Genomic DNA, 14,772 nt, shown 5'->3' on the forward strand with positions numbered 1-14,772 from the left:
GTTTGTAATGCCTGGGTATTCTGCTCCTCTGGCCAATAAAGATGTTAGTACATGAGGCATCTTCTACCCCCTCACCACCCTCTCCACCCCCAGTCCCCATCCCTGGCCCACTTCAGGCTGCAATGTATTGCAATGCCAGGGTATTCTGCACCTCTGGCTGCTAAAGATGTTAGTACATGAGGCATCTTCTACCCCCCCCCCCCCCCACCCCAGTCTCCATCCCTGGCCCACTTCAAGCTGCAGTGTATTGCAATGCCTGGGTATTCTGCACCTCTGGCCACTATAGATGTTAGTACATGAGGCATCTATGCCCCCCCGACCCCAGTCCCCATCCCCGCCCCACTTCAGGCTGCAGTGTATTGCAATGCGTGGGTATTCTGCACCTCTGGCCGCTAAAGATGTTAGTACATGAGGCATCCCCCCCCCACCCCAGTCCCCATCCCTGGCCCACTTCAGGCTGCAGTGCATTGCAATGCCTGGGTATTCTGCACCTCTGGCGGCTATAGATGTTAGTACATGAGGCATCTATGCCCTCTCACCCCCAGTCCCCATACCTGGCCCCCTTCAGGCTGCAGTGTATTGCAATGCCTGGGTATTCTGCACCTCTGGCCGCTAAAGATGTTAGTACATGAGGCATCTCCCCGCCCCCACCCGTAGTCCCCATCCCTGGCCCACTTCAGGCTGCAGTGCATTGCAATGCCTGGGTATTCTGCACCTCTGGCCACTAAAGATGTTAGTACATGAGGCACACCCCCCCCCCCCCCCACCTCCAGTCACCATCCCTGGCCTACTGCAGGCTGCAGTGCATTGCAATGCCTGGGTAGTCTGCACCTCTGGCTGCTAAAGATGTTAGTACATGGGGCATCTCCCACCCACCCCCTCACCCTCAGTCCCTATCCCAGGCCCACTTCATGCTGCAGTATATTGCAATGCCTGGGTATTCGGCATCTCTGGCCACGCCACTAAAGATGTTAGTACATGAGGCATCTATGCCCACCCACCCCCAGTCCCCATCCCTGGCCCACTTTATTCTGCAGTGTATTGCAAGGCCTGGGTATTCTGCACCTCTCGCCACTAAAGTTGTTAGTACATGAGACATCTATGCCCCCCCCCTCCCCCAGTCCCCATCCCTGGCCCACTTCCGGCTGCAGTGTTTGTAATGCCTGGGTATTCTGCACCTCTGACCACTAAAGATGTTAGTGCATGAGGCATCCCCCCTGCACCCCAGTCCCTATCCCTGGCCCACTTCAGGCTGCAGTGTTTGTAATGCCTGGGTATTCTGCACCTCTGGCCACTAAAGATGTTAGTGCATGAGGCATCCCCCCTGCACCCCAGTCCCTATCCCTGGCCCACTTCAGGCTGCAGTGTATTGCAATGTCTGGGTATTCTGCACCTCTGGCTGCTAAAGATGTTAGTACATGAGGCATCTTCTACCCCCCCGCCCCCAGTCCCCATCCCTGGCCCACTTCAGGCTACAGTGTTTTCAATGCCTGGGTATTCTGCACCTCTGGCTGCTAAAGATGTTAGTACATGAGGCATCTTCTACCCCCCCCCACCCCCAGTCCCCATCCCTGGCCCACTTCAGGCTGCAGTGTATTGCAATGCCTGGGTATTCTGCACCTCTGGCCGCTAAAGATGTTAGTACATGAGGCATCTCACCGCCCCCACCCCCAATCCCCATCCCCGGCCCACTTCAGGCTACAGTGCATTGCAATGCCTGGGTATTCTGCACCTCTGGCTGCTAAAGATGTTAGTACATGAGGCATCTTTACAACCCCCCTCCCCCCGACACCCCCAGTCCCCATCCCTGGCCCACTTCAGGCTGCAGTGTATTGCAATGCCTGGGTATTCTGCACCTCTGGCTGCTAAAGATGTTAATACATGAGGCATCTTCCCCCCCCCCCACACCCCCTCCACCCCCAGTCCCCATCCCTGGCCCACTTCAGACTGCAGTGTATTGCAATGCCTGGGTATTCTGCACCTCTGGCTGCTAAAGATGTTAGTACATGGGGCATCCCCCCCCACCCCCAGTCCCCATCCCTGGCCTACTTCAGGCTGCAGTGTATTGCAATGCCTGGGTATTCTGCACCTCTGGCTGCTAAATATGTTAGTTTATGGGGCATCCCCTCCACCCCCAGTCCCCATCCCTGGCCTACTTCAGGCTGCAGTGTATTGCAATGCCTGGGTATTCTGCACCTCTGGCTGCTAAAGATGTTAGTACATGGGGCATCCCCCCCACCCCCAGTCCCCATCCCTGGCCTACTTCAGGCTGCAGTGTATTGCAATGCCTGGGTATTCTGCACCTCTGGCTGCTAAAGATGTTAGTACATGAGGCATCTTCTACCCCCACCCCCAGTCCCCATCCCTGGCCCACTTCAGGCTGCAGTGTATTGCAATGCCTGGGTATTCACCTCTGGCCGATAAAGATGTTAGTACATGAGGCATCTCCCCGCCCCCACCCCCAGTCCCCATCCCCGCCCCACTTCAGGCTGCAGTGTATTGCAATGCCTGGGTATACTGCACCTCTGGCCACTAAAGATGTTAGTACATGAGGCATCCCCCCCGCCCCCAGTCCCGCCCCACTTCAGGCTGCAGTGTATTGCAAAGCCTGGGTAGTCTGCACCTCTGGCTGCTAAAGATGTTAGTACATGAGGCATCTATGCCCCCTCCACCCCCAGTCCCCATCCCTTCCCCACTTCAGGCTGCAGTGTATTGCAATGCCTGGGTATTCTGCAACTCTGGCCACTAAAGATGTTAGTACATGAGGCACCTCCCCCCCGCCCCCAGTCCCCATCCCTGGCCCACTTCAGGCTGCAGTGTATTGCAATGCCTGGATATTCTGCAACTCTGGCCACTAAAGATGTTAGTACATGAGGCTATGCCTCCCCCCCGCCCCCAGTCCCCATCCCTGGCCCACTTCCGGCTGCTTTGTATTGCAATGCCTGGGTATTCTGCACCTCTGGCCACTAAAGATGTTAGTACATGAGGCATCTATGCACCCCCCACCCCCAGTCCCCATCCCTGGCCCACTTCAGGCTGCAGTGTATTGCAATGCCTGGGTATTCTGCACCTCTGGCTGCTAAAGATGTTAGTACATGAGGCAACTTCTACACCCCCCTACTCCAGTCCCCATCCCTGGCCCACTTCAGGCTGCAGTGTATTGCAATGCCTGGGTATTCTGCACCTCTGGCTGCTAAAGATGTTAGTACATGAGGCATCTACCCCCCCCCCACTTCCAGTCCCCATCCCTGGCCAACTTCAGGCTGCAGCGGCAATGTCGGACAGCAGAACCATGGAAACATGGCAGTGCTTGGGGACAGTGCCTTGAATAGATTCTGTGTGCAACAACGTGTTTGGGGTCATCACACACATGAGGTTGGCAGACCCTGGAGGAACACAAGATTGGAGCGGGAGTGTGTTGCCGAGGTGGGCAGAAGGTAAGTGGGAGCAGGGGCTCTGGATCCATTGCATTCCTGATTGACCCAATCCAGTCGGTTAGAAATGAGGACATCCTAGCAAGTAGAAGCTACCAATACCCGAATTGCTTGGAAATCCTCCTTTCTAATTGACTGAGCTGATAGGAGGATTCTATGAAGGGAGCTCATATGGCATTAATCCCCGTCCCAAAGTGTACATGAATCATAAATAGCACCCTGGCAAGGGGAGACAACCTGTCCAATGACCGGCTCCACCCACCGCCATCTTCCCCCAACCCTCCGCCCATTTTTTGTTTGTTTTCCCCCCTTCCCCCGCCTGACTCGCCATATTTCTGCGGCAGCTGCACTCCCCGCCGCTCCTTCTTCTCAGCTCCTGCAGGCTGCCATGGAAAGGGAAGAGGGTCTCCCGCTTACCTTTCCATGGAGGCCATCTTGGGAAATTATTTTCCCTCTTTCAATGGGACATGCACAGCGCCCTATTGAACCAAGGAAAATATTTTTTTTAATAGCCTTCATCCCCCGTTCCAAGAGCTGAAACCGGGAGTAATGGCTGGGGCCCTAGTTATTGGCCTGCACTTTGCCCAAGCCGATAATTTCTGCTGCAGGGCCGTTACCCCCCAAACCCCATTCCAGCCCTTGGAGCGGGTTATTTACACCATATTACTGTACACATGGTATGTCTGTCTTTCTCAATAATTACGGATTCTGATATCGATAACCAATCGCCTAAGAAAGCACACACATCTAACCCTAGAAGAATTAATAATAATGCAGTAGTGTCAGTATGAGTGCTAGTGAACCGTAGGAGAAGCCACCAGTAGGCAGATGCTTGAGTTGAGTGCTACTAAGTAATAGTAGGGAGGGCGGTAATCTGGAGCAAGACGGGGAAGTCACTCCTGCCGGGACAGGAGGTCATGCGGTGCAGCGGTCCTTCAGGAGTTAAAGAGAGCAGTGTAATCATTTTGGTGATACTCTCATGTAGTTGAAGCATTGTTAGTGCATCCCACTCCAGCAAAGCTTCAACGTCTGCAGGCGCTGTGTAGTAGTAATCCTAAAACGTGTGTTCGTTTTATATACACAGCGGCGGCCATTTCTAATTCCTAGCCCATCAGTACTCGCACTTTGGCAGTGCCGACGGGTGTCTTTTACGTTCATGAGTAGAGGGAGAAGTAGCTGGACTAGCAATCTCAGTACTTGGAACAGTACAAGTAGTAACAGCAGTAACAGTAACACATCTGTAGCAGAGGCAGGAGTAATGACAGCTGTAAAAGCAGCAGTCAGTGCCTAACTTGTGATAGCAAGTGTCTTTCAGACTCCAGAAAGCCATGAAAACCCTCTCTGGACCTGTTGCACCTCTCCTTTTCTTAGGAGGTGACTGAAACCTGTAATCAAAATGAAGGTCTTGGTGGTGGTGAACAGCAACAAATGTGTTTTGTGTGTATTTGAAGGATTACAAGACCTTGTAGCCCAACATCCTGACACTTTAAAAAAGTGAATTTGAAGCAAGCAGAGCAGAAAGGGATAGTTAGTACACACATGTGATGTTCAGCACAAAGATTCCTGGAAAAAAAGATAACAAGTGCAACACAGCATTAAATCTTTCTTGTACTCATAGGAACATCTTAACAATAGATACTATAGTGAACTAATTGATGCTTGAAATCCTGCTCCTTGTACATATGATTGCGTCTTTTCAGCGATGCCCTCTTCTGCGCCCTCATTGACTCTTTACTAGACCCGAGTGGTGATTCTGGTGCTGCTTCTTTGTACTAAGGTCCGGCGCCGAGCACCGGGACTGACGAGCCACCAATACTTGCGTCCATTGGGCTTCTTCTTGGTTCTCACTGTGTTGTTTAAATAAGTACAAATGAGCCTGCAAGATGTAGGAAGCAAACTCTTCAATAAGGGAAGCCTAATAGTTATGAAAAGCACATGAGGCACTCTCTGCCATGGTCCTCAGGGACTGGTCCTTGTATATTCTGAAAGAGTGCCATGTGTGGAGAAGAAAGTCCTCGAGGGCACACCAGATATTCTCGGAGACTCATAGTGAACTCAGTGAGTCTTAACACTCAGTAATGGGTTCTTAGAAAGTGACACCTAAAATACCCCGTTCTACTTAAAATGATTGGTTCTTTCAAGGGCTAGTAAATGAATTGAAGATACGGTACGCACCTTCATCCTTGTCTAGTTCCTGACATGCACACACTTTTACTCAGTCTCATGTAAAATGATCGAACTGCACATGCAAAGCGGAATTTACAGAAATCCATCAAACACAGATTGGAGCCATGGGTGGGTGCTTGTATTTACAACCTCGCTACTTTGGGTGGATGGGATTCGCATACCCAAAACATCTGCAGAGCCAAAGGTTGCAGCCCCCTGAAGATAGGGTTCCAGATACTGCGCTGATGAAGCGAAGCTCCCCAATCCTGGATATGAAGAGTTGTTGTTGAAGGCAATTGCCTCAAATTCCCCGGCAATCAATCCTTTCACAGTGTATTGCAATGGGGTCCTCACCCCTCTTAATCATCCCTTCTTTTTGGAACTAATCATTAATTGATCACTTTGAACCACAAGCACACTCTCTCGCTCACACCCCAGAGGTACTGTTCTTAGAGCGTCGACACAGACAAGCAAAGCGGCAGAAAAGAGACCGGAGTTGCAGTTTGTCAAGCCTTGAAGAGCTGGGTGCATCACTTTCGGACACAGACTGAGACATTCAAAACTGCACAATATAGGAGTTAACTTTTTTACTGTGACATGCCAATGAACAATGAAGACACAATATTGAAACAGCTGTGCGTAGGACAGGGGCACTTGATCATTCTTGCACTGTAACCACCTCCCAGAATTCCTTATGTCCACGAATTCAATAGCAGGGGAAGAGATCATCAAGAACTATTCGTGTTGAGGAAGAAGGCATCTTCAGATCCTGCCAAGTACATGTAAGGACAATGCGGTCTCTTTCTGGCATCTCCGTGACCCCCGTTATCGTGAATAGTCTATGGTAACGTCCCCAGAGGATTATCACTTAAATACAACACTGTATCCCATGTTTGGGTAACAGGACAACACAAGTTTTCTTTCCAGATTCACAAACAACTACATGGAGGACAGCAGTGCTTCCGCGTTGTTGAAGAGGATACTTAATAATTAAACATCACAACCTTTCCACCAGGACTTCATCAGTGCTGAACGTATTAAACAATACCTCAAATCCCATTGAAAACCACCTATGGAACTTTCTCAGGTCTGCTCCAATCAGGATTCAGACCGGAAGTGACATGTGTGTGTGTGTCGATAACTGATATGGTGAAAGGAATAGCATGGAGAAAGTGGGGAATAATGCATTTCGATTGACTAGTAGAATGAGTATGACCTGTGTTGTCTCCATCTAGGCTTACAGAGGTTTATGAGTCCAATCTAAAGACCATGAGAACATCACACACTCAAACTACAAGTCAATTTAGTTTGCGGACAGTTAATTCTGGAGCAGTGGGAACATTTGCAAAAATGTTACGGCTACAGAAGCAGGAGGGGTATGCTGTACTTATGTCTATATATGTACATATATATATATATCTTGTGTGTGTGTGTAGTGATAAAAAGTAAGCTTATTTTACAAAGACAGTTTAAAGTGGGTCATATCTCCAACTTCACACTGCGGGTACACCAATTATTTTTCACAAGCACCGCTGCATCAACCGCTGCAACAAAGACCGGATGTTATAACAGCTGGAAGAGTAGAAACTGGCAGAAGCCACACCACCAGCTCCTTAGCATCAGCTCTTAGGAAAGCCTAATAGAACACTATTCATAAATTCTTCATAAACATTCTATGTTCATATTGGAAAATATAATTAATAAAATTAATTGATTGCAAGACCCTCCCCCACCTCCATCGACCCCCACCCCTTTGTGATCCCTAAAGTCCATTGCAGCAGACCGGGTAAATATTGAAAGAATGGGCTATCTTCTTGCTTGTCTGTCTTTTATGTTTACGTCATATGGTCTATTTTACAGTCAGTGACACCTTATGTCGCCAAGACTCGAGTCTTTGCACATTGTTTTGGATGAACGTAGACATTGTCCGCAGCAGGAGAGGTCGGGGGAATTCCCCCCCTCAGCATTCCATTCCAAAATGGCCGCCTGCCACAAAACTGCTGCTCCGCTGCCTGCTTCCATGTCGCCAGCAGAATCATACGTATCCTTCCCGCTACTTAGGCATCAGTAGTGCCCTTAACATTTAAAATCCCATGTTTTATATATATTTATTTTTATTTTTAAATGTCATTACTTTCATTTATCTCAGCATGTATTATTTCCCTTTTATTCTCCTTCGGCTCCATGGAATGCTCGTAAGGTGTCAAAACTGGAGTGTGACGTGCAGCAGCAGAAGAAGCAGCAGCACTTGCCACGGGCATCCAGGAACCCAGGATGCACTGTTGCTCCCATCATGCACTGCTCCCGGACCTACGGATGTGAGAGGAGATGAGTGAGAATTACTTGATTCATTTTGGAAAACATCACAAACGATAGAATGGTAGATGGGAAGCCAGAGGACGAGCGAGGGACAGTGTTTTAGTTAGTGACTATTAGCAGAGAATGTAAGCATTGCCTATGAGCTGAAACTATTGTTGTGAGATGGAATGAGAGGGAAGACGCACAGCCTGTGGGGGTTGTTTGGCTTTCACCCACCCATTGGCCAGCCATGACCATTCGAATTCTATTACTCTTCCAAACCACCACATGTTCTCCCTCCCTAAAACACACACACACTGCAATCCCTTTGTGCTTTTAAGTGGATCGAGTACCTATTTCTAAGCAGTCTGCTGAAAGATTATGACTTCATTGCAACTGTAAACTTGTGCATGGTGTTATGGAGCGGGTAGGCTCAACTATGCTGCACACATGCTTGTCCCCAGGGTGCTGCGCGTGCTGGAAGTGATGGGAGGCCCCCACGGTAGCTCCAAGTCTCAACTCTGTCCTTATTAATATGTAACTTTCCCCTGTACCCCATAACAGCCTCTTCCCTCCCATGTTCTGCCCTGCCCTAACCCTGCCTTCCACATAACGATGTGGAGGGAACTTAATATGAACATGACAACCTTACTCCTTTTTAAATACTTAGTCAAGAGTCTTCTGGGGTTAGTCTTTGCTTTGACTGGGCGGCCTTCTCTCGTCGACATGAGGCTGCGATGAGGGGATCTGTCTGATGGCCCTTCGTTGTGGTCTCCTGAGGTTTCTACGCCCGAGGCTTCCTCGTCCCCCCAGTATGAGTCATCAGAATCTTCTCTGACCCAGGTGTCCTTCGGGTCCTCAGTGTCTTCCCACAAGACTTCCCAAGATGTCACATCACCATGACATTCCTTGAAGTGCAACACATTTCTCGAGATCTCCCTGCCTTCGTCACCTGCCACGGTGATCATTGTGCCCTTCACCCTTGTGATGGTGAGGGGACCGGGAGCAAATCGGGAGTCCTCTTTCCTTCTTTCAGTCTGGCGCACTGTTACTCCCTCACCTTCTTCGTAGGTGTGCTCCCAAGCCCCTCATCCACCGCAATCTTCATGTTTTGCTTTGCTTCAGCATCTCTGGTACAGAGCTCCATGTCCTCTGGTGTGTTGTTACCCCCCTCCGGGGGTCCCTGCGGCAGTTGTGTCCGTAACTTGTGACCGAACAAGAGGTCAGCTGGGCACTGGCTGGTGGTGCTGTGGGGAGTGTGGCGGTAGTCCTGCAAGAGCTGGTACATCGTTTGTTTGAAAGCCTTGTGTGACAAGAGAGCCACCTGTAGTGTCCTCTTCAGGTTTTCCATGAAGTGTTCAACTATGCCGTTGGCTTGGGGGCCAGAGCGGTGTGATGTTTTGATGCTAGAACACCATGTATTGGGCAAAATTGTCAAAGCCCACGCTGGGGAAAGGCGGTCCACTGTCAGACTTGATGACTTGTGGCACCCCATAGGCCGTAAGTATTTGGTCCAGGATCAGGATGACTGCCGTTGCTTCTGTGTACGGCACCATTTGTACCTCTGGGTATCCTGAGTATTCATCAATCACCACTAATGCATAGATGCCATCCTGAAGGGGCCCAAAAAAGTGAATCACTAGTTCTTCCCATATTCCGCTTGGGAGTGGAGACATCATCAGCTGGTTTGGTCTGGTGGGGGGGTGGCACTACCACGCTGCAAATGCATACCTTTCTAGTGTGTCCTCCACCTGTTTATCCAAGCCTGAGAGCCAGATTTTCTGTAGCAGCAGCTTCTTCGTTGAAACCACCCGCATGTGTCCCTCATGGGCCAGATCCATGACTTTCTGGTGTAGAGACTGGGGCAAGATAATCCTGGAGCCCTTCATGATGATTGAATCCTCGATGGTGAGCTCGTTGTGAACAAGTACAGGACTTTGATGTCACCCTGCAGTGTCTCGGCCAGGTGCCTGGCCCTTTCTTTTGCATGTTTCATTTAGCCTTGGCTGATGCATTTGGCTATGATCGATAGAACTAGATCCGATGCCGAAGCATCCTCCAGGGCTATGGGTAATGGTTCATTTGGTGGATGACGTACTGTAGATATGCATCTGCGATTGAGTGTTCAGGTTGTGGGGGTCGAGTCGGGTGGCGTGAGAAGTAGTCAGCCAGGTTTTTTTCTTTGCCTGGCCTGTGGCGGATGGTAAATGTGCAGTCTTGGAGACAAAGTCCCCATCTCTCTATTTGCGGTGGCATCAGGGTTTGTGGCTTACCATAGATGGGGAGAAGGGCCTGGTGGTTGGTGACCACTGTAAATGCTTTCCCAAATAGGAACAGGTGGAAATGATCACAAGCCCAGACGACCGTTAACTTTCCTTTTCCGTCTGCGAGTATTTATGCTGGTTGGTGGTTAGACTGCGACTTGCATATGCCACAACTTTCTTGAAGTGTGGGATCCTGGGGTCACATTATATGAGCATCCCGCCTAGGCCCACCGGGCTTGCATCTTCAGTTATTTCCGTCTCTTTGGCAGAGTTGAAGCATGCCATGTTGGTGGCTGAGGCAATGACTGTGCAGATTTCTGTAAAGGTGGCCTCGCATTCAGGTGTCCAAAGTCTTGGTTTTCTTTGCTTAATTCTCGGAGCTGGCGCTCACAGTCACATCATTTTCTAGATAATGGGAGCAGTAACTTGACAGTCCTAGGAAAGACCTGAGGTCTGATACGTTCACAGGGTGGGGGGCTTCTTGCAAGGTTTTGACCTTGTCTGGGTCTGGACACATTCCATGGTCTGAAAATATGTGTCCAAAGAACTTGAGGGTGTGCTTGACAAATTTGCACTTGCCTTTGTTGAGCGTTACATGAGCTACTTCCAGGGCCATGCAGACCTTGTGCAGGGTGTCGTCGTGTTCATGGGGTGTCTTGCCAAAAACTAGAATGTCATCGCTGTAATTCAGACACCCCGGGATGTGCTTGATTACCTGGTTGATATCTTCCTGAAAGATCTCGGCAGCCGAGGATATGCCAACGTTCAGGTGCTTGTAGCGGAAGAGCCCCATGTGAGTCAAAAAGGTGGCGATATATCGGGACTCCTGGGCCAACTCCAACTGGTGGTACCCTTTATTGAGGTCAAGTTTTTAGAAGATGGTTGCTCCGTTGAGGAGATGGATCATGTCAGTTATTCTCAGGGCTTGGTATTGCTCTCGCTGGATTGCCATGTTGGGATGGCACATATCCATACAGAGATGGATATATCCTTCAATCAATTTCTTAGAGACTGGTACAATTGGGGAGACCCAAGGGGTGTGTCCCACCACTGGATCGATGATGTGAAGAACCAGTAGGCGTCTTATCTCCTCCTCTACTTGCTTTTGAATATTTTTGGGGATGCCCCAGTAATGCCGAGCGACAGGTTTAACATTCGGGTCGATATGAAGTCTCACTTTGCAGTTCTGTAGTTTGCCCAAACCCTTGAAAAGGTTTGGGAATGCTTTCTGATGTCCCCTCCTGGGGCCAGGTACTTGTGGGCCATTATGCGATACAGAATGGGAACTAGGCCCATGTCTACGGCCATTTTAAAACTTAAGATATATCCACAATTGGCCACTGTGGAAAGTACATGTAGCTGGAGGTGGGTCGTGTGTGATTTGTGTGCCCACGTTGTTGAAAAGGTTCCCTTGCAACGCAACAGAGTGTTCGAGCAATCAGGGAAAATGTCCACCTGCGAAGGTCTCAATTTTGGCAGATGTGGGAGTTGATTGTTAGCCTCCTCGCTCAGGACATTCACCTTCGCTCTGTTGTCAATACGGAACTCTTTTGGTATGTTATGAACTTGGAGGGTCAATATGGGGGCTGTGTTCCATCGCCGTCTCATTTCCTAGTGCCCACACGCACCCTTTTCTCCTCTGGATATCTTCAGTGATGACAAATCGCTCCCTGTTGGTGAGCAGACTTCCACATAGCGTACGCTCTGTCTGGGTCTCTTTTTGCTCTTCCTGTCAGGGGACCAGTGTGACCGTCTTGACTGTTGTCAGCGGCTGTCTCCATCCGATGGAGATGGACGGTAACTTCTGTACACGCGGCTTTGCCTTGTATCATCTGATTGGTGGTTGGGATGGTGCCTGCTGTTTCTTGGGGAGGTGGCCTGGGTCCTGCAGACTGCCCTGAAATGGTCATCTCCTCCACATGTCAGGCACTTCTGCCCCAACGCTGGGAATGTGCCCCCGTAAGGGAATTCATAGCAGCACCTATAGCACAATGTTGTGGGGTGAGTGACCCTGTTAGGTGGTGTGGGTGTTAGCTTCTTAATGACCTGTTGATCTCTTGGTTCCAATGATATTTTCACACGACTCAGACCTACCACCTGTAGTGCTTCCGCTGAGTCGGTGCATGCCATTGCCAGGATTTCATCGAGGGTCCGTTGTTTCTGGAGAAGTTTCCTTTTAAACTCCAAAGACTCGCACCCCACAATGACTTGGGAGTGCAGAGCTTCACCATTTGAGTAGCAGTGGAATTAGCAATGCTTCATCCGGATGCGGAGTATCATGACATAGTTGTCCACAGTCTCACCCTTCTCCTGCATGGAGGTGTGAAAGATATGTCTCTCGTAGTCTACGTTGGTGTGTGGCGTGAAATATGTGTCAAGTGCCTCTCGGATTTCCTGAAGCGTTGCCTTCTCCTCATCAACCAACTCATATAATATGTCCCGTACTGCAGCTCCTACTGCCAGGGTTAGAATGTTCTTTTTGCATTCATCATCCATGGGGCCCATCGCCCCCATACATACTCTGAAGTCCTTCACCCATTTGACCCATCAGAGCCCTAGGTTACCATTGTCATTGAGGTCAAATGCCTGGGCAGTTGCCAAGGTGTAACCTCACCCTGGCTTTGATGGAAAGCCTCTGAAAGCCTGGCAGGCACTGTCGCCGGGATGTCCTCCTCAGACATCAATGTGGTTTCTAGCTTCATTGTCACACACACGTGTTCCTGCTCACCCTCCTCTAGTAGGATTGGAGTTACTAACCCTTTTTTGGCCGGGTCTGTTTTTCTCACCTGTTGTGTGGTGCACACGCTCTATGGGGCCTCACGTTCCAAAATGGGGCATTAAACACCACAACAACCCAGGTCAAATGTCTGCCACGTGCACCTCTTATTCCGCAGCCATTCTTGCGGTGTGGTGTGAATCACCTCCCCCCCCCCCCTGGGCTCATTCACCTCTGTGGCCGGGCCAGTCTGAATTGATGAGGCGGGCCGTGCCTTCGAGATCACTGTCTCGGCGAGTGCTTGGGCTACTAGGAACACGACGGGCCTGAACCTACATGTCGTCAATGTTGTGGGGCGGGTATGCTCCAATATACTGCATACACATCATGCCCCCAGGGCGCCACACGTGCTGGAAATTATGGGAGGCCCACACGGTAGCTACCGGTCCCAACTCAATCTTTATTACTTAACTTCCCCGTGTCCCCTGTCACATCCTCTTCCCTCCCATGTCCCGCCCCTGCCTTCCACATAACGATGTGGATGGAACTTAACATGAACATGATACCTGGTGTAATATCATTTCTTAACTAAGTGTGCCTTCGACCACTTAATTTATTACTAAATGACCTTTAAATAGTTGTACCCTAAGTAGGGAAATCTACCAAAGGTTTGAGTGAGGTCCAGCCAAGAGGTGCTTTTATCGTTGGATCGCTGAAATTAGGGACAGACATTTCAAGTAATTTTGAGGTTCAGCCTCGCATGGTTTGATCGTTCAGGTGAGCCGTATCACGAGTCCCACCGCAGAAGAGACGGGTGGGCATTAAAGAGAGTGGACTGGATTCATGAGAAAAGGAAGAAGAACGGAGGGCAGGCCTCATAGGGTCCCGCTGTGCCTGGATGCCTACAACCAAGGTCGTATTGGCACATGTGTTAGCCTCAGAGAGAAATGTGATAACACACATTGCTGGAGACCTATATCAGACTGGCTGACATACAATCGCACTGTCCTACAACATGCAGGTAGCATGTTCTGCACACGCCAACTGCACCACATGCCCTAAACACCAGGATAAGTCACGTTTTTAGTGGAGTTTCGAAAATGTAATGAGTCTTAAAATCATCATGGGGTATTTGTTTCTTTATTGCAGAGGTCTACAGCATGTAGCTCGGAATTAGGACTACAACCACCATGATCCTGAGTGTCCCGTCAACGTTTTGAAAACATAGTTTTGAAACAAAAGGATCAACAACAAAAAGATTCAAATGCATTTTCTTAATATAAGTATTTTTTTTTGGGGGTTCGTATAGTAAAATGATTGTTTTTTTCTTTAAAAAACAGGGATTTGGGGGGGAACCCCCCCCAAAAAAAAAAAAACATGCATTCGAAAAAATTCTTTTCATTCCTTTTGTGTCTAAACTTTTGTATGTCGACACTATGACTGTCGAACAAATCACTATGAACCTGATCCTGGACTATTGACTGTGCTAGCTAGGTATGATGGGAGTAGTAGTTCATCCAAAACATCTGCTGAGGCAGAGGTTGCAGAACCCCAATGGAACCCTGATGTAGGCCTTGGTCACCACTGGTGTTCCAGCTGCCTTTCCACCCAGTCATGTTGCAATACGTGCACAGGAGGACTACCTCTTGCTGCAGCGCTGCTTAGGCATGGTTTCATGCATGACCGAAGCACATTCAAAGGCAGGAATTAACATATTTGGAATAAGAAATGGACGTCCAGGATAGGGCATTGGCTTTGAGAAGAAGAAAAGGTGACTCCATTGTTATCTATGTATTTATTTGTATTAACACTTTCACTCCTGGGACACCCGGGATTTCGTGTGGGAATAAGAACACTTGTATAGGCCCTAATAGCTGTGAAAGGGGTAGGGAAC

The 14,772-nt window shown here is 49.4% G+C and overlaps 1 protein-coding gene across 5 annotated transcripts in view; it reads right to left on the bottom strand.

Annotated features, from left to right (window-relative positions):
* Nucleotides 1-6,172: 6,172 nt before the first annotated feature.
* The window catches only part of NTM (neurotrimin), a 1,023,678-nt gene continuing 1,015,078 nt past the window's right edge, over nt 6,173-14,772 (bottom strand). For all 5 annotated transcript variants that reach the window (XM_069614124.1, XM_069614123.1, XM_069614126.1 and 2 more), the window contains one exon: nt 6,173-7,910. In XM_069614124.1, the coding sequence (XP_069470225.1) occupies nt 7,804-7,910 (107 nt within the window). In that variant the 3' untranslated portion in view covers nt 6,173-7,803. The remainder of the gene's footprint in view (nt 7,911-14,772) is intronic.

The sequence above is a fragment of the Ambystoma mexicanum genome, chromosome 9 (genome assembly GCF_040938575.1).
Source record: "Ambystoma mexicanum isolate Mex_15411 chromosome 9, UKY_AmexF1_1, whole genome shotgun sequence".
Taxonomy (NCBI): domain Eukaryota; kingdom Metazoa; phylum Chordata; class Amphibia; order Caudata; family Ambystomatidae; genus Ambystoma; species Ambystoma mexicanum.